The 20,466-nt window shown below is 36.1% G+C and overlaps 1 protein-coding gene across 13 annotated transcripts in view; it reads left to right on the top strand.

The window, feature by feature from the left end:
- ablim1a (actin binding LIM protein 1a) overlaps window positions 1–20,466 on the top strand; it is a 72,260-nt gene that overhangs the window by 16,766 nt on the left and 35,028 nt on the right. For 12 of the 13 annotated variants that reach the window (XM_073833691.1, XM_073833693.1, XM_073833685.1 and 9 more), the window contains exons 2-4: window positions 11,684–11,818; window positions 18,618–18,801; window positions 18,933–19,045. In XM_073833691.1, the coding sequence (XP_073689792.1) occupies window positions 11,684–11,818; window positions 18,618–18,801; window positions 18,933–19,045 (432 nt within the window). Of the gene's footprint in view, window positions 1–361; window positions 558–11,683; window positions 11,819–18,617; window positions 18,802–18,932; window positions 19,046–20,466 lie in introns of those variants that run through there. The other variant, XM_073833689.1, reaches the window with a different exon arrangement.

Raw genomic sequence — 20,466 nt, forward strand, 5'->3', positions numbered from 1 at the left:
AAATGCAGGCTTGGTCAGCAGAAGAGACATTTAAAAACATTAAAAATCTTTTGACTGGTAGTGAATATATATATATATATATATATATATATATATATATATATATATATATAATTTAAAAATACATATGTAGTCCACCCCACCCTTTTTTTTTACCCTGATCCACTTGACCTTCTAAATGCTTGTTTTTTCTTCAAGCCAAATTGGCAGCTACTGCTTGGCAAAGCTGGTAACTTCCAGACTGCAGAGGAAGATGGGCGAGTCCTCGGATTAATGAGACAGAAAAGGGGGATGGGACGGACGGACGGATGCAGGGAGGGTGGGAGCAGATAGGAGGAGGAGACAGAGGGGTACAGGGGAGCAGGCATGCGCCCGCCTGCCTGCCTCTGTTGTTATAGGACATGTTTAGCTTTCTGTCATTCACGTTTCCCTCTTTTATTCATCCGTATTAGTTCACTGGATTTCTTTGCTCAGCTTTCTGGATTCTTCATTTCTCATTTGCTGCTGATTATTGATTCACCTTCACCTATCACTGATGGTCATGGTCAAAAAGAAAGGTAATTGAGAGATTGTCTATGTGTGTGTGTGTGTGTGTGTGTGTGTGTGTGTGTGTGTGTGTGTGTTTTGGTGCAAGTCACTGACCATTTTTATATCTTAGTGTGGTCACAATTCACACTTTAAAGAGTAAATAGTCACTTTGAAAGAGGTTTATTAGAAATGAATCGTGAGAATCACATGCTGTTCTGTATCTGTAGAGATGCTGCACCTCATATTTAAGCTGATTCTAATGCTGTATTGATTAAACACAGGTTGATACTCTTAGTTTCTCTCCAGGTTGCACCATGTTTGGCTTTAGCTGCTGTGTGTGAGCTTTCTGAATCGCAGGAACTGTAATATAAGAGTCGTTTTGTTCTGCAGTCGTACCTGTCAGGTCTACAGGTTATTGCATCTGAGTTGATTGTGGGATTGTTTAATAGCGGCACGTCGTCGCCGTTGTTTCGGCAGTGTTGCAGTTTTAAATGGGACGCAGAAGCGTGAGGTAGACACGCGCAGCCCGCAGCCGTCGCCATGGCAACGCTCACAGGAAGGTAGAGGCCATTGTTGTGTCTCGCCTGCAGTGGCCTCTTTCGCTTTTAGGGTGTCTCTTTAAAGACGTCTCATCCCTGCTGCAGTTCATCTGCAGAGACGCAGAATTCAGGTTTGTTTTTAGCATTGTGTCTTTGACTAATAGGACATTTATTATCGTCTTTTTTCAATACTGCAGAGGTGACTGCAAGTGTAAAATTTATATTTGTACACATAAACATGTACATGCTACAATATTGTATATAGTAGCCAAGTTCACTATTTTAAGATTTATATCCTTATAGACTTTCGTTATTGATTTATTTGAGAATATGTTTAGCTCTCTCCTTTTAAGTCATTAAAATCAAAGGTAATTTGATCATTTGTGTTAATATGATACTGCAGTATAGGATTGCAGCATAAAAATGTCTTAAAGGAGAAGTTCACTTCCAGAACAAAAATTTACAGATAATGTACTCATCCCCTTGTCATCCAAGATGTTCATGTCTTTCTTTCTTCAGTCGTAAAGAAATTATGTTTTTTGAGGAAAACATTTTAGAATTTTTCTCCATATAATGGACTTCTTTGCCCCAAGTTTGGACTTTTCGAAAATATAGTTTAAATGCACCTTCAAACGATCCCAGCTGAGGAAGAAGGGTCTTATCTAGCAAAATGATTAGTTATTTATTTTTAAAAATTACAATTTATATACCTCAAACTCTTGTCTTGTCTAGCTCTGTGTGAACGTTTTTCCGGTTCAAGACAGTTATGTCGAAAAACTCCCTACCCAGTGTTTAAAAAGTGAACATGCGAAGAAGACCAAACACCCTTAACAAAAAAGGTAAAACACCGATGTAGGGTGAAGTTGGAGGAGAAAATGAGATGTGAGTTTTTCGACATACCCTAATTGTCTTGAACCGGAATACACAGAGTTCAGGCAGGGCTAGACAAGACGAGCATTTGACGTTAAAAAGTATATGAATTGTAATAAATAATAATAAAAAAAAACAATTGTTTAGCTAAGACCCTTATTCCTCGGCTGGGGTCTTTTAGAGCGCTTGGAAGCTGCATTTAAACTGCATTTTAGAAGTTCAAACTCGGGGCACCATAGAAGTCCATTATATGGAGAAAATTCCTGAAATGTTTTCCTCAAAAAACATAATTTCTTTCACGACTGAAGAAAGAATGACATGAACATGAACATGACAAGGGATGAGTACATTATCTGTAAATTTTTGTTCTGGAAGTGATCTTCTCCTTTAAGTATAAAACATACTTTTACACATGTAAAAGTAAACAAAAATGTCCTTAAAACAATCAATTCATATATATATTTTTTTTATCTTGTGTGCTTTTATTTATTTTGCACAACTTGGTGCTAATGCTGGCATTTAATTTGACACAACAATTAAATGAAATAAATGAATAAATAAAATCTCTTCATGCTTCTAAAAGTTAATCTGCATAGTTATTTTTGAATCTACATTTTTTTTAATTTCATCATCATTAACTTGACAGTAAAGACAAAAATGATAAATATAAGAAAAATATTTCTTCTAAACTTAATTCTGTTCCTTCTATTCACTCAATAATCCTGAAATAACAAAAAATGTCACTTTTTATAGCTTTTCAACATTAAAAATAATAATTAATTTTAGATGATTTCTGAAGGATCATGTGAGACTGAAAACTGGAGTAATAATGCTGAAAACACAGCTTTGCATCACAGGAATAAATTACATTTTCAGTTATATTAAAATGGAAATAAGTTATTTAAAATAGCAATCATATTTCAAAATATTGCTGTTTTATTGTATTTTTGAACAAATAAATGCAGCCTTGGTGAGCATAAGAGACTTTTTTTTTTTTTAAATCAAAAAAATCTTACCAAAAAACTTTTTGGTAGCGTACATTGGAGTTTAAGGTCTTGAAAGAATACCGTAGTATTACCATAATTCTAGTGTCAAAAAAACATTGTATATTTAATGTTTTTACCATGTCCAAATTCTAAGGCAGAATTGCATATATCCTTTTTAAGAAGCCAGTAATGTACTACTGAGCTCAGGGAAACTAATAAATCTAAAATGATAGATAAATCCAGACAAATGTTGTAAGTACTGATACAAATGTACTCCATCTTTGTGTGTCCTGTGTATTTCTCTAGTTATCAGAGTACTGTGTTGTTTACTTAGCAACACCCTAGTGAAAAATAAACGTACTAAAATGTATTTAAAATAGATTTATTTCATGCTAAGTATACTACAAATACATGAACATATTATGCACTTAATAAAAATACCCTGCAATTGTATTTTTAGTATACTAAACTGCTATACTTAAAGTTTGCTAAATTGGAACAACGAATTTTGTACTTTAATTGTGTAGAATGGAATGCCATTGCATTCCATATCATACACTAATGAAGTTATATTCTAGTTAATGTAGCTGTCTATAGTGGCAGTAGAGAGAGTCTCAGTTGAGTACTGTATTGTGATGCTGATGTAATATCAGTAATGCTGTGCTCTCAGAGCTGGAGGTTAACTCTTCTGACCGGCACACTTAATCTTGTGCCACTTCAGAGCTTAATCAGCATAAATGCCTGCTCGTGTGGAGGAAGTGTTCTATAAAGCTGCACTAAGAGTTTGGATGAAGCACTTGAAGTACAGTAGCTGTCTTCTACTCTCTTGCATTAGTGCCACTAAACATGTGAGACCCAGCAATGCCATTTTGTACATTAGTGAGTCGTTTATAAGGTTTGAACTGTTATATGAGAGCAATAAGCTTGCAATTGTGAGATCTAAAGTCACAATGATCTTTCCTTAAGAACCTGGGTCATACCAACACTCTTCAAAATAGAGGTGCTTCACAATGCCATACAAGAACCTTTTTTGTTTAAATGCTTCCATAAAGAACCATCTCTGAAGAACCTTTCTGTTTAAAAAATGGTTCTTTGTGGTGAAAGAAGGTTCTTCAGATTATAAGAGATAGTACTTTAAAGAACCTTTGACTGAATGGTTCTTTGTGGAACCAAAAATGGTTCTTCTATGGCATCTTAATTTTTAAGAGTGTAGAGACCAGAATATCTGTCCATAAATGTAATACATTTATTTTTATTTATGTATTTATTTTTTAAACATGAAATCCAGTTAGATAAGTTTTTCACCATAGAAGAGGACTTAGAAATTAACCTTTTATTTATTGTAGCTTTTTAATAGTCTTTTTAATTTATACTTTTAATCAGCAAGGATGCATTAAATTGTTTAAAAGTGACAGTAAAGACATTTATAATGTTCAAAAATGATAATAACAAGAAAGTTTTCTTCATCTAATGGGATATTTTTTTAAAAATAATTTTTACAGTAAAATACCGTTAAATGTACAATTTTCAGAAGTAAAAAGGAACAAATCTTATTATTTGCTGTGAAAAAACAACAACAACAACAACATAAATTGTCGTTCCCAGAATTCTGATTGAGGTATTGTTTGTTAAAGAAATTTTCTGTAAATTTAAGTTTAATGTGTAAAATGTAAATGTATTTTTGTCCAGTTCTGGTCCTTTCACAGATTTGATTTATTTATTTTTTTGTCACCATATAGCGTAAAGACTTACCATTAACCAATTAACAGATTTTAATCATGCCATTTTTACAGTCTTTTATCATTAAAATTATGACATTTTTATGGAAGCCTATTTCCTCCACTGAATAAAAAGTTTAAAAAAATGGAATGTGACTTTTTATCTCACAATTGTGACTTTTTTGTCTTGCAATAGCAAGTTTACATCTTGCAAGCTTTCTTCTGAGAAATGTCTGATATAAACTTACAGTTACAAGTTATAAAGTCAGAATTGTGGGATATAAACTCCTAATTGTGTTATAATATCCAATTCTTTGAGGGAAAGAGTTTATTGTCACACCCCCGGACTTTCATGTTGGTTTCTCCCATCAATTCCCCCTGCAGATCTGAGTGTTTTGGTTTCTCCCTCATTGTTGTCACCTGGATGTTTGTAATCAGTCTGTCTATTTAAGGTGTGTGTTTTCCCCTGCATTCTGTCGGTCTTTGATGTTACCACTCCATGTTCCTGTGTCTGCCTGTTTTCCATTGAATTTATTAAATACTCTTATTTTTATTATGTCGTTGTTCGTGTGTTCCTGCCTGAATCATGACAGAAAGACCGACCAATACAGTTATTTTTGTGTGTTCACCTCCGTTTTGTTTCCTGTTCGTTTTTTCCAGTCTTTTGTTTCTGTCGTGTGTTTTCTATGGATCCCCTACTCCGTCCGGAATTTATCCTTCTTCGGCTGAAGCAGGGGGAATTACCGCTCGAGGGCTACATGTTGATGTTCCAGCTCGTAGCTCATACCACCTGCTATCTGGACGACGCGCTCTGTGCGTTCAATGACGCAAGCCTCAACGCGTCATGCAGAGCGCCGTTGTCCGAGGACGGCCCTCGAGCGGACTTTGCCGCGTTTGTGGAGTGGACACTGGCGAGAAACAAACCCTCGTTTCCCACCCGTTCCCAGGGGAACCTCGTCAGTGTCACTCCAGACCCAGAGCCCAGCCAGCCACCCCGACCCACGGATTACGAACCTGAGCCCATCGTAGACGGGAAGCCTGAGCCCGGAGCGACAGCAGTATGGAGCGCCGACGGGGTCATAACTTCCGACCAGGTGCGAGAGCCGGCCACTACATCTGCGACGGTGGAGTGCTTCGTGGAGCAAGAGAGGGCGGTAGAGAGCCCCGTCCACTGCACCACCACTGGGGGTGAGCATGAGCACAACTCTGGGGACTTAATAGACTTTGTCATGGAAATACCTGTCTGCCTGGATTTCCCACCCACCCTCCCTCTTCTGTCCCTCCCTCTTCTGTCCCTCCCTCTTCAGAGTCCTGGACTCCGCCTCGGCCCTCCGACCCTGGGGCTCCACCCCGGCTCTCTGCTCCCTCCTCTCCACCGTCGCCCGTCGGTCCACCTCCATCGTCCCTCCGCCTCCGCCCTGGTCAGTCGTTGCCCCACCTTCACCTCTGGACTCTACTCCTCCGGCTGTGCCTCGTCGCTCCGTCCCACCGGCTCTGTGGACCTCCTCCCTCCCGCGGGCACAGCCTCGGCCCTCTGTCGCTCCGGCGCGGACCTCCGGATCTCCATCTCCGCCTTGGTCGCCAGAGCCTTGGATTCCGCCTTAGCCCTCCGGATCCGCGGTGTCGCCCAAGATCATCGGCTTTCCGTCTCCGCCTCGGGCTCTCCCACCACCTGCTCCGCCTCCGGTCGGCCCCATGGAGTCGTCAGCCTCTCCTCCACCATGGCTCCTCCCTCCATCGGCTCCACCGTGGGATTACATCATGGCTGCGGCCTGGGTCACACCTGGCTCCTCCTGCTCCAGTCACCTCCATGGACTATTCCGTCACCACCCTGGACTCCATCTTGTGCCCTCCTCCCGCCTTTGTACTCCGGGAGGGGGAGGTAATGTCACACCCCCGGACTTTCATGTTGGTTTCTCCCATCAATTCCCCCCGCAGATCTGAGTGTTTTGGTTTCTCCCTCATTGTTGTCACCTGGATGTTTGTAATCTGTCTATTTAAGGTGTGTGTTTTTCCCCTGCATTCTGCCGGTCTTTGTTACCACTCCGTGTTCCTGTGTCTGCCTGTTTTCCATTGGATTTATTAAATCTTATTTTTATTACGTCGTTGTTTGTGTGTTCCTGCCTGAATTGTGACTTATCTTACAATTCTGACTTTTATATAATTTTATATCATGCAGAAAGTCAGAATTGCAAGATGTAAACTTGCTATTGCGAGAAAAAAAGTCAGAATTGTGAGAAAGTCACAATTCCCTTTAAAAAAAAAAAAATATTATTCAGTGGTGCAAATGGGCTTCCATGCAATTGCAAGTGTTTATTTTACTTTATTTCAGTTTATTTTATGCAATTCTGAGAAAAAGGTCAGAAATGCATGTTTGTATCACGCAATTCTGAGAATAAAGTCAGAAGCGCAAGTTTGGATCACGCAGTTCTAAGAGAAAAAGGCAGAATTACATGTACGTACACTACAGATTATTGGGGTCAATTATACAAAGAAATACAGTTTCAGTTTTTATACTTTTGTATATTTTGATTTTGTGCTTAATTTAATGTGTTACTTGCTATTTCTTTGTAATTGTTTGTGACAATTACTAGCAATTTCTGGTTGTAATCATATAAAACAAGGAAACATTTGTGGCTTTATTTACATTTATTTATTTACATTTTACATTACATTTTTATTTATTTACTGGTTTATTTACATTTTATCTCACTATACCTGTTCCCCTTTTTAATGTTTTTAAATGCAATTTCATTGATATTTTCATGAATACTGAATATGTTTTGCGGATAATGGTGCTTTAGCTCTGGCAGTGAGAGATATGGCTCTGATCCCACTTTCAAGTGCTTTGTTTGGCCTGGGACAGGAGGGTAGAGAGGGTGGAAAGGGGGCAGGGGAAGAGAGTCTCCTCATAAATATGTATGAAAAAAGTCTGCGTCTGCGAAATGAATGTCCCACGAGACTTGTACAATCCAACACACATGCACTGGTGCACATGCACACACATCCATGTTGATTCAGAAGCACAGGGACTGTCTGTGTTTGATGCTCAACACTCCGGGACAGAATCAGACGCTCCTCCTGGATTAGTGTAGACACAACTGAGAGAGAGAATGATGGGTTGGAGTATACTTAAAAAACAGGGGATTTTCAAGATAATACCATAACAGAACCATTTTGGGTTACTCAAAGTTCACTTTCAGTGAGCAGTTCTTAAAATAACCACTTTTTCTTAGTGTGAAGAGCATTTTAATAATCTGAAGAACCTTTTTCCACTATAAAGAACAATTTATAGAATGAAAAGGTTCTATATGGAACCATCAATGTTGAATAACCTTGACAAACAGAGTAGAGGATGTTTTAGATAAAGTGATGCTCAAAACTAATGCAAAATAAATGGAAAACAAATGCAGATCAATAACAGTGAAAGCTTTGTGTGTTTCAGTCTGTCCTGAACTCTTTCTCCAGGGGAATGAGGGAAATTGTGCAGTACTTCTCAATGCAGAATTGATAATCGGGTCTTGTGGACATCTCAGATGATGTGGTGATATTTTTAAAAGGGAAATTTGAAAGTACAAGATCTGCTGTATGGATTTTAATGGAGGCAGAGACGTGCATTTTTACAGTCCCCGACTTTTTCAAGTCCACTTTTTGCTATTTGATTTCTTGTGGAATATCCAGTTTACAGCCATTTCATTATTATATAAAGGCACAGCGATACTTGGTTTAATTTTTTTAGACGTACAGTACCGTTCAAAAGTTTGTGGTAAGATTTTTTAAAAATTTAATTTAATTTTTTTTTTTACTAAGGCTGCATTTATTTGATCAAAAATACAGTAGAAACAGTAAAATTGTGAAATATTATTACGATTTCAAATAACAGTTTTCTATTTAAATATATTTTTAAATGTAATTTATTTCTTTGATGCAATGCTGAATTTTCAGCATCATTACTCAGAAATTCATTCTAATGCAAGGATTTGCTGCTCAAGAAACATTTCTAAATAATTCCGATATAAATCAGTATTGTTGTCCTGCTTAATATTTTTGCGGAAATGGTGATTTCAGGATTTTTTATAAAGGATTTTTTGATGAATAGAAAGTTCCAAAGAGCATTTATTCAACATATATTTTTGCATTCTTTTATTATAAATGTCTTCACTGACACTTTCTTATCATTTTAATGCATCCTTGCTAAAAGAAAAAAAAAACACTTTCTGACCTTTAACTTTTGCACAGTGGTGTAAGTTTGATTTTGAAATATAAACCAAAATGGACTGTGTTAGCTGAACAGAATATTGTATTTTACATGCAGTAGCTCTACACAAGCATCTCATATTCCACACATACTTGCGCTGCACTGCAAAAAATGCTTTTCTTACTTAGATTCTTTGTCTTGTTTCCAGCCAAAATATCAAAAAATTCTTCAATCAGGAATGATTTTCGAGACAAGTAAAAATTTTCTTGTTTTTAGTAAAAAAATTCTAAATTAGGTGAGTTTTTGCTTGAAACAAGCAAAATAATCTGCCAATGGGGTAAGAAAAATAATCTTGTTGTCTGCTTGAAATAAGATTTTTTTTTCTTACCCCATTGGCAGATTATTTTGCTTGCTTTAAGCAAAAACTCACTTAATTTTGACTTGTTTTTACTAAAAACAAGACAATAATTTTTACTTGTCTAGAAAATCCTTCCTGATTCAGGAATTTTTTGATATTTTGGCTGGAAACAAGACAAAAAATCTAAGTAAGAAAAGCATTTTTTGCAGTGTGTCACACTATACACTCTGAAAAATGCTGTGTTAAAAACAACACAACTTGGCAACCCAGCACTGAGTAAATATTGGACAGAACACATGCTGTTTTTTTTTTTTTTTTTGACCAAGCTAGTTGGGTTAAATTTTTTTTAGTTATATTACTGGCTTAAAATGGGCTGGAAAATTAAAAAATCATACTCTGAATTATAGAGGCAACAGCAATAATCAAAAGATTAACATTTATTATTAAAGGTGCCATAGAATGGAAAACTGTGTTTAGCTTGGCATAGTTGAATAATAACAGTTCAGTTCATGGACATGACATACCATGAGTCTCAAACACCATGTTTCCTCCTTCTAATATAAATCTGGTGTTTGCAAAAGACCACCGAAAAATAGGTCAATTCCAACATAACACCGACTATTACGCAATAGTCCTGATCGTTAATAGTTACGCCCCCAACATTTGCATCGTCCAATCATCATTAACTTCAGTTCATCAGTAAAACCACTGAAGGGACATGGTTAGCTTAATGCTAGCGGTAGCCTGTACATAAGATTTTACTTACCACATAAACAGAGAGATGAGTGCACTGATGATGGCCAATGATTTACAGATCCTGAGCATCACTAAAGCATCAAAACTTGTGTGGTAAGTCCTTCTTATGTTATACTACTTTGCTGCTGCAGTATAACGTTACACAGAGCACATGCATCACAGTAGTGAGAGAAAAAAATGTTGCGGATTCGAAACGGCAGATTCAACAAACCGCATATTAAAATTGGCTAGAGTAAAATAAATGAAGCGGTCATAATTAAATATTTATTTCCTCCATCTGTTTCCTTACAGCTGTGTGAGCGAGTCGCTCTGTGAGACAGCCAATCAGAGCAGAGCTTCTCATTATTATGCAGGAACCTTCCAAATAAGGCAATAACAGAGCATTTCATTCTAGGGACAAATCTTAGGGTTGTAAATGGACCTGTAAAACCATTTCTGCAGATTTTTTGCCCTTTCCTATGCCATATACCTTCTATGTAGATATCAGAGAACAATTTAAAGTATTGTTTCAATGCATTCTATGGCACCTTTAAGCAAAAACACCCATGGACAAATTGAATTTATTTTGGTAAATACAGCATAGTTTACAATATTATATACATTTAAACTCATTTAACAAGCATTTTAGAAATTAAAAATGTGAAAGTAGCATTTTAATTTAAGAGTATGGCGCCGAAATTTGAGCCGGTGATGGGCTGCTGTTTGCCGGGGGAACTACGGACCTCAGACCGTCGCCTCACATTTCACTCGTAACTGAAAGATGCTGTGACTGACTCCATAATCTGCCCATAAACAAACAGTACTGGGATTAGAGAACATATTTTAACATCAAATTAGAGTCAGTTTACTGTGTTATGCAAGGCAAAAGGCATTTTCATCATGCAAAACAAATAACCACTGCTGATGCAGCTGACTGACGTCTTGTCCTTGTATGTTGCGTTACGTAAAATAACATAATTTACAGAACAGTAAAGACTTTATAAATGACAAAATAAATACAAACCTTTATTTTGCTGAAGTAGTGGACCAAATCGATGGCGCTGAGAACCACTTTCTCCTGTAGAGGACGCAAAAAGCCGGCACTCTGACTGTAACTCAGCAGTTGGATTGTTTCCTCAGAGACAGGCTCAACCCAGTGGTTGGGTAGAAAAAAATTACCCAGCATTAAAGGGATAGTTCACCCAAAAATGAAAATTTGATGTTTATCTGCTTACCCCCAGGGCTTCCAAGAAGTAGGTGACTGTTTCTTCAGTAGAACACAAACGAAGATGTTTAACTCAAACCGTTGCAGTCTGTTAGTCATATAATGGCAGTGGATGGGCACCAGACCTTTGAAAGTAAAAAAAACAAAACATGCACAGACAAATCCAAATTACAGCCTGCGGATTTGTCTGTGCATGTTTTTTATTACTTTCAAAGGTCCACTTCCATTAAATGACTAACAGACTGCAACGGTTTAAGTTAAAAATCTTCGTTTGTATTCTACTAAAGAACCAAAGTCACTTACATTGTGGATGCCCTGGGGATAAGCAGATAAACATCAAATTTTATTTTTGGGTGAACTATCCCTTTAAAAATGACCCAGTAGCTTAGTTACAGAAAAACTGCTTAGCACCTGGGTAAAAAATATTAAAAATAACCCAATAAAATGACCCAACAAGATGAACCCAGCATTTTTAGAGTGCAAGAACTGGTACAGACCATAAAAACTTTGTTTTCTGTCTTTACAGTGGCCCATACACAGGAAGCTCACCACCAGACGGAAAAGCCTTTGATACGCTGTGCTAAATGCGGGGAGGTGTGCAAGGGAGAGGTGTTACGAGTGCAGGCCAAACACTTCCACATCAAATGCTTCACATGCAAAGGTAAGTGAATGTATATCACTAATGCACTTATACAAACAGTCAGTCCCCGTTACATAGAAGACATTCAGTGCCACAAAGCTCAGAAGATTAGAATTACGATATGTATGGAACATTCAGAGACAGAATACATTTTAGTCTTTAGAAAAGGGGAGGTATATACTGGACTTTTTACTATTTTCTGTCTGTTTTACAGCATAATAAATTAATGTTTACTGAAAAATGTTAGCTAGACAGGTTTTTGCATTTGGTTGCATATTCAAAGTGTTCCTATAAATGTTTCCGAAGCCTGTCTAACACCTCTTGTGCGCGTCTCCTATGACTCATCTCTCCTGCCAGAATTCAGGATCACGGTGTAATTGTTAAGGCTGTTATAGATGAGTTCCAGCTTGACCTATTTAGAATGTGTTTCTCAGAATCTGACAAATAGACCTGACCCACTTGTGTTTGTAATTAATATAGCATGCACCAAGCCTGCATTTTTTTTTATCCAAAGTACAGCAAAAACAGTAAAATTTTGAAATATTATTACCTTTTAAAATAATTATTTTCTATTTAAATACATTTTAAAATACAATTTATTCCTGTGATTTTAAAGCTGAATTTTTAGCATCATTACTCCAGTCACATGAAATCATTCTAATACTCTGACTTGCTGCTCAAAAAACATTTATTATTATTATTATGTTGACAACAGCTGAGTTCATTTTTTTTCTTAGGGCTTTTTAATGAATAGACAGTTCAGAAGAACAGCATTTATCTGAAATAGAAATCTTTTGTAACATTATAAATGCCTTTATCATCACTTTTGATCAATTTAAAGCATCCTTGCTAAATAAAAATTGTAAATTAAAAATAATAATAATAATAATACTGACTCTAAGATTTTGAATGGCATAGTGTATAATGTTACAAAAGCTTTTTATTTCAGATAAATGCTGATCTTTGGGTCTTTCTATTCATCAAATCCTGAAAAAAAAACTGTTTTAAATGTCGATGATGATAATAATAATATTTATAATAATAATAATAATAGATTGTTAAACAGCAAATCAGCATATTAGAATGATTTCTGAAAGATCATGTGAAACTGAAGTAATAGTGCTGAAAATGTACCTTTGATCATAGGAATAAATAATATTTTAAAATACATTCAAATAGAAAGCAGTTATTTTAAATATTAAAAATATTTCACAATATTACAGCTTTTGCTGTACTTTGGATCAAACAAATGCAGGTTTGGTGAGTAGAAGGGACTTCATTAAAAACATTAAAAATCTTACTCTTCAAAAACTTTTAAATGGCAGTGTATATATATATATATATATATATATATATATATATATATATATATATATATATATATATATATATATTACTGAACTGTATTAAATCATTAGGTGACATCCAGGCTGCCTTTCTTTCTTCAGTGCTTTGTGCTGAACTTACTGACATAGTGTCTGATTTACCACATCAGAGTCATTTTTAGTAACCCCAATAAATCCATCTGCTTTTATCAAAACATTCAAGATTATGCTGAGTATTTTGTCAGCAACACTTGAGCCATGTAGAGCTGGATATAATACAGTCCTAGACTGTGAAGTAAATCCTGTCATGCTTGAGCTGCGATCCAATTAACCCAGAGACTTTCCCTCTGTCCTGCTGTCCCACTTCAATTAGAGAGAGCAGCATTCTGATGTAAGGTCTGCTCTGTGAGTACAAGCAAAGCTTACTGACACAGTCACATCTAGTGGCACATGACAGGTTTTGGAAATTAATTAATGTAAGTAGCATATAAAATAAAATAAAATTTAATTAAAATTTAAATTAAGTCAAGTGTAATTAGTTTTACCTAAAAATTAACTTATTGTACATTACTTTGGCATGAAAAAGTGTATATAGTTTGTTATGTTTCGTTTCACTTTCAGCTTCAGGTTGTGCAGAAATGTCTCAAATATATCTTAAATATTTTACATCTCACCCAGCCCTTTGTTTCTCACACAGGACTGAGGTCATTCTATTCTCTGACCTCTGATTTCTTTGACCTCTTAATACATCACAGAGAATGACATTGACTGAGGGACTCAGAAATAGAAAAAGTGTGACTCAGCAGGCCTATTTTTAGACTATGGATTTAACAGTTCTTGAATTATAAATGCGCAAGGTGATAATAAATATGAGATATTAAAGTATTTTGTGTCAACTCTTGATCAAACTACACAGAAATTGGAATTGGAGTTGAATTTGAACATGATCTGAGCAGGTAATCTGTTCACCCTCAGGAATTATTCCATCCTTGCTGTAAATCTGTGTAATAAGAATCAGTTTATCTAATCATCGAATCACCTTAGAGAGCATGAAGATGACTAGATCATTCTATTCTTCATTTGTAGCTAACCTGGTCACAACCTTCTTTTACTTCTATAATGTGACAAATTATGTACAATAAGACCAATGTGTATTATAGCAACATTTCAACCAAAATTAAAAAAACATTTAAAATTGAGTCACCTTTAGGACATTTAATATGTCGATGTGTTTGTTTTTATAATCAGAACAGATTTAGAGAAATTTAGTATTACATTACTTACTCCTCTGCAGTGAATGGGTGCCATCAGAATGAGAGTCCAAACAGCTAATAAAAACACAGCAATAATCCACATGTAATCCACACAACCCCAGTCCATCAATTTATGTCTTTTGAAGCAAAAAGCTGCTTCTTTATGTTAAAACTTAAAACCGTCACTTCTGTCTAAACTACAAGTCCATAATCCGTAATAATGCATCCGTCAATGACAAAGTCCATCTCATGTTCTTCTCTCATATCAAAATACACTGGCATGTCTGTTTAGAACTGTTTTGGAGTGCTTGAACTGTGTATAATTCTCTTCTGATTCAGAAAAAATGACTTTTGCACTGGAGAAAGCAATATTATGCATTGAGGACTCATATTTTAGCTGGAAAAATGGATTTAATTTAAAAAGGTCTTAATGATGGATTTGTTTCTTACAAACACACAGCTTTTCACTTTAAAAGATGTTAACTGATGAATTGGAAGTTTAGTTTGTTAGTTGTTGTGATATTTTTATCAGCTCTTATTCTGACGGCACCCATTCACTGCAGAGGATCTGTTGTTGAGCAAATCATGTAATGCTAAATTTGTTCAAATCTCTTCTGATGAAGAATCAAACTCATCTACATCTTGGATGGCTTGATGGTGAGTACATTTTAAGCTAATTTTAATTTCTGAACTATTGCTTTAAGAAAGTGGTTTGTGAAGAATAAGAGGTACATTTTAAAGAATTTTTAACTTTAACTTATTAACATACTGTATATGTGAAGTAATACAGTTACTAAATCACAGATAGTTACATTATTGCATTAAAAGTTTTCATATGCATATCTATTTTTAAGAGTTTATATTTAGGTCATTTTTAGAAAATCATTATTAAATTTCTTAAATGCATGTAATTTTTCACCCAGAAAGGACAATTCTGTCATTCATTTCTAACTCTCATGTCGTTCCAAACCTGTAAGACCTTTGTTCAATTTTGGAACACAAATTGAAATATTTTTGATGAAATCCAAGTGCTTTCTCACCCTGTATAGACAGCAATGCAACTGACACTTACAAGGCCCAGAAAGGTAGTAAGGAAATCATCCGTAATTAAAATAGTCCATGTGATATCAGTGGTTTTGAATGTTACGAAGCTATTAGAATACTTTTTGTGCACAAACAAAACTAAAATAGCAACTTCACTCAACAATTTATTCTTGGGCCTTAAATGTGTCAGTTGCGTTGCTGTCTATGCAGGGTCAGAAAGCTCTCTGATTTCGTCAAAAATATCCTAATTTGTGTTCCGAAGATGAATGAAGATCTTAAAGGTTTGGAACGAAATGAGGGTGAGTAATTAATGACAGAATTTCATTTTTGGGTGAACTATCCCTTTAAATTAAAGCTAAAACTATCAGCTCAGAATGAATGAAAGTTTAATATCTGAATCTTGGAGTTAATGAATTCTTTTGTGTCTGGGTCGTCCAGAGATGAAAGTCAGCTCGTAGGAAATGTGTCAAAGGACGATGTTACCAAGTCCATTACTTATTCATTTATTCATCAGATCAAATGTTTCTGGGATGATTTCCACATTTTCAAAAGAGATGCTGTCATGTTGTTTATTCCCTTTAGATTGATGTTGGTTGTAGTCCATTTTTTGAGCTTTAGGTTAACTAAGGATGCTGGAAAGAATATTTTTGTGTCCAACATTTATCTATAGTAAAAAGTAGTTTAGTATTCAAATGATATATTTAAAAATTAGCATTTTTATAATTAGTATTTCTCTCGTGTTATCCGTGAGACTATAATGGGGTTGTGTTGTCCTCATTAGGCCCCTGCAGAAGTTTCTCAGTGCATTAACTCATTTTGTCGAAGCGGATCATGTTGAAGGCTATGAGAAGCACTGGAGTCAGTTACATAACAGCACTGCAGAGCTCTCCTGCATACTACGTACACATTGTACACATCTATTATACTTCCCCTTGCTCATTCGCTCTGTAAATCTCACACGCTGCATTAGTCACGGCCGCGAGTCTCCCCACAGGGACCCAGAATGAGGTGCGGAAAGCCTTGAAAGATGGGTACCTGTCAGCATTGTTTTTGTATTTGCGTGTTTTGCACAACCAGACCCCGAACAGAAAGTGGCTGAAGGACCTCTTAAGAGCTTAAAATGAAACACAATGAGCTCTAAATGTGTTTCAGATGGCCTGTTGATTCAGATTAGACATTTCAAGGTTTCTGAGTATTATGTTTTCTCAAGATCATGGTCTGTCCATTGTCCCCCACTGAGGTTTATTTTTACAGTTTCTATTTCTAGTGCGCCAATTATGCTGCATTATCCTGTTACAAGAACTGAAATGCATGATAAAGAAACCATTATATCCCTTGAAAAATCAAGGTTCACCCCCAATTTTTTGTCATTATTTACTAGTTGGTTATTGTTCCAAGTCTTTGTATCAACTTTGTTTACCAGTCTTCAGTGTCACATGATCTTTCAGAAAGCATTCTAATATGCTGATTTTGTATCGATGTTGAAAACAGTTGTGATGCTAATATTTTTGTGGACAATACATTGATAATGTAAGGGTGTAGGTTTGATTTTGGCATTGGTAGGGGCATAACGGCAAACAAAAGACATTCAACTTTTCAATCAACATTATTGGTAGGGACACTACTAGCGATCCAGTAGTCGCTGGTCGCAGATCTGAATCAAATGATTCACAAACAGTTCCAATCTTAAATCAAATGATTCGCGCTCCAAAGTCTCAATCTGAATTAAATGATCCACAATACGTGCGCCGAAGTCCAGAGCTGAATCAAATGATCCGCTTCAAAGTAAATGATCTAAATCAAATGATTCACGATCCGTGCCCCAAAGTTCCGATCCAACGTTCCGGGGTTCACAAAGTTCCGTGAACCTGCTCCAAAGTCTCGATCTGAATCAAAACATGCACACACCCGCTCTGAAGTTACAGTCTAAATCAAATAATTCACATTTCACGTACCAAAGTTCCGATCTGAATTTAAAAGATTCGCGAAAACGCTTCGAAGTTCCGATCTAGATCAAATGATTCGCAAATCCTCTCTAAAATCTCGATCTGAATAAAAAGATGCACAAACCTGCTCCAAAGTTATTGTCTAAATCAAATGATTCACAATCAGCACTCTAAAGTTCCGATCTGAATCAAATGAATCAAATAAAGTCTTGATCTGAATAAAAAAGATTCACAAACCCACTTAGAACTTTATGTCTAAATCAAATTATTTCTGATCCATGCCCCGAAGTTCCGTTCTCAATCAAAATATTCGCAAAACCATTTAGAAGTTCCGATCTAAACCAAATGATTTGCGAACCAGCTCCAAAGTTTTGATCTGAATCAAAAGATTCATGAACCTGCTGTGAAGTTCCAATCTAGATCAAATGATTTGTGATCCACACTCTGAAGTTCCGATCTGAATCAAAAGATTCGCAAAACCACTCCAAAGTTTCTGTCTAAATCAAATGATTCGTGAACCCGCTCGAAAGTCTCAGTCTGAATCAAAAGATTTGTGAAACCGCAGTTACCATCTAGTTAAAATGATTTGCAAACCCGCTCCAAAGTCTAGACCTGACAAAAAAGATTGTTTGAATCAATCAGAGTGGTTCCGGCGTAAATGACTCACTCAGTTGAATCGGTTTGTCTGTTCCTCCACTTTTCGCCTCTTCAGCCATGTTTACATGACACTGTCAGTACTACTACTGGCCTAGCTTGCTAGTTTTATGACATTAACTGAAATAAGCAAAAATGTATGATGTTTATAAATAGAATATCCATATTTCCATGGCAAAGATAACATCTAGAATCTATGAACATTAGTGAAAACACTTAAATGCATGTTAGATGGAAACATTGTGCATCTGGATCAAATTTGTAGCTTAATTCACTATATTTTAAGGAGTGTGACCACTGCAATTCAGTTGGTGACAGTTCAATAAGAAAACCAGTTGAAAACATCCTGTCATCTCCTAACATTGAAGTGAATTAAAAAAAAATTCAGTTTATATTGTAATAAATATTTGAGAAATTATTGTTATATCTGATTGTATTAGTCTATATAAAATGATAGTCAATGTAAACACACATGTATTTAATTATTTAATTAAAATATTTCTAGGGACAATTTAGTAGTCGCTGAATATGTCTCTAACCTTGTAAGATTTTAATCATAATTCACAAAAAGCATGTTTTTGTTTGTGTTTTGCTGTAGTATGTGGCTGCGATCTGGCTCAGGGAGGATTTTTCATGAAGAATGGAGAATATCTGTGCACTCTGGACTACCAGCGCATCCACGGCACCCGCTGTAACATCTGCGGAGAGTTTGTGGAGGGGGAGGTGGTGACTGCGCTCGGAAAGACCTACCACCCAGCATGCTTTGTGTGCACAATCTGCAAGTACGAGCCAATGGAGACACACACACACACACACACACACTGGAAAATATACCGTCATTGACATTGCGGTTTATGGTAAGCCCAACACTGGGGGGAGTTTTAACCAGAATCGTAAATTTTATGACTTACAGGAGACCATTTCCTGCTGGAGACAGAGTGACGTTCAATGGCAAGGACTGTCTGTGTCAGTACTGCGCAGAGCCCATGTCTCCAGGACCAACCAAAGATGTCGTCGGACCCAGCAGTGAGTGCAAGAACCTCACATCTAAACCTCTATATATACTCTTAAAAATAAATGTGCTTCACAATGCCATAGAAGAACCTTTTTTTGTCTAAATGGTTCCATAAAGAACCTTTAAAGGAGTAGTTCATTTACAGATAATGTACTCACCTCCTTGTCATCCAAGATGTTCATGTCTTTTTTTTTTTTCAGTCGTAAAGAAATTGTTTTTTGAGGAAAACATTTCAGGATTTCTCTCCATATAATGGACTTCTATGGTGCCCCCGAGTTTGAACTTCCAAAATGCAGTTTAAATGCAGCTTCAAAGGGCTCTAAATGATCCCAGCCGAGGAAGAAGGGTCTTATCTAGCGAAACGATCACTTATTTTCTAAAAACATTTACAATTTATATACTTTTTAATCTCTACACAGAGTACACACAGAGCTAGACAAGACGAGGTTAAAAAGTATATAAATTGTTTTTTTAGAAAATAACCAATCGTTTTGCTAAATAAGACCCTTTTTCCTCGGCTGTGATCGTTTAGAGCCATTTGAAGCTGCATTTTGGAAGTTCAAATTCGGGGGCACCATAGAAGTCCATTATATGGAGAGAAATCCTGAAATGTTTTCCTCAAAAAACATAATTTCCCTTCGACTAAAGAAGGAAAGACATGAACATCTTGGATGACAAGGGGGTGAGTACATTAACTGTAAATTTTTGTTCTGAAAGTGAACTACTCCTTTAACACCCTTTCACAAAAGGTTCTTTGTGGCGAAAGAAGGTTCTTCAGATTACAAAAAAGGTAAAAAGCGATGGTTCTAATAACCTGGAAATAACCTTTGACTGAATGGTTCATCATTGAACCAAGAATGGTTCTTCTATGGCATCACTGTAAAGAACCTTTTAAAGCACCTTTATTTTTAAGAGTGTAAGTGAATGTTTATTTGTTTAGTTTATGTGCTTAAAAAGAAATCTTACTCAATTTAATACTATCTATCAAAAAGTATCTAGCCAAATTATTACATATCAGATTTTTTAAATCACAACGTCTTAAATGCATTAATACTTAAAGAAATAAAACATACCGTCAATGTACATTAACTATACTAACATACTACTGTACATACTGCCACATTCACACAACAGTAACTTAATGGGAAAGAAAGTGATTGTATAAAATCCTGTAAAGCCACTTAGAGATGCTCTGGCATGGATCTACACATGAAACGGTAAATTATTCAGACCCTCCATCTTCCCTTGTTCCCTTTTCCGTGCGTTTGGGGGCTTTTTGGCCAGGATCCACCTACTATAATAAATAATTAATATTAATTTCCACTTAAGCCTTTAAGCTTGACTACTTAAGCCAATGATCTTCTTTCATCTACACGGTATAAAGTAAACTGTGAAGAAAAAACACCAGGCAGCTATCACTAATGGGTCTAAT

This window comes from Garra rufa, chromosome 2 (genome assembly GCF_049309525.1).
Source record: "Garra rufa chromosome 2, GarRuf1.0, whole genome shotgun sequence".
In the NCBI taxonomy this organism is placed as follows: Eukaryota; Metazoa; Chordata; class Actinopteri; order Cypriniformes; family Cyprinidae; genus Garra; species Garra rufa.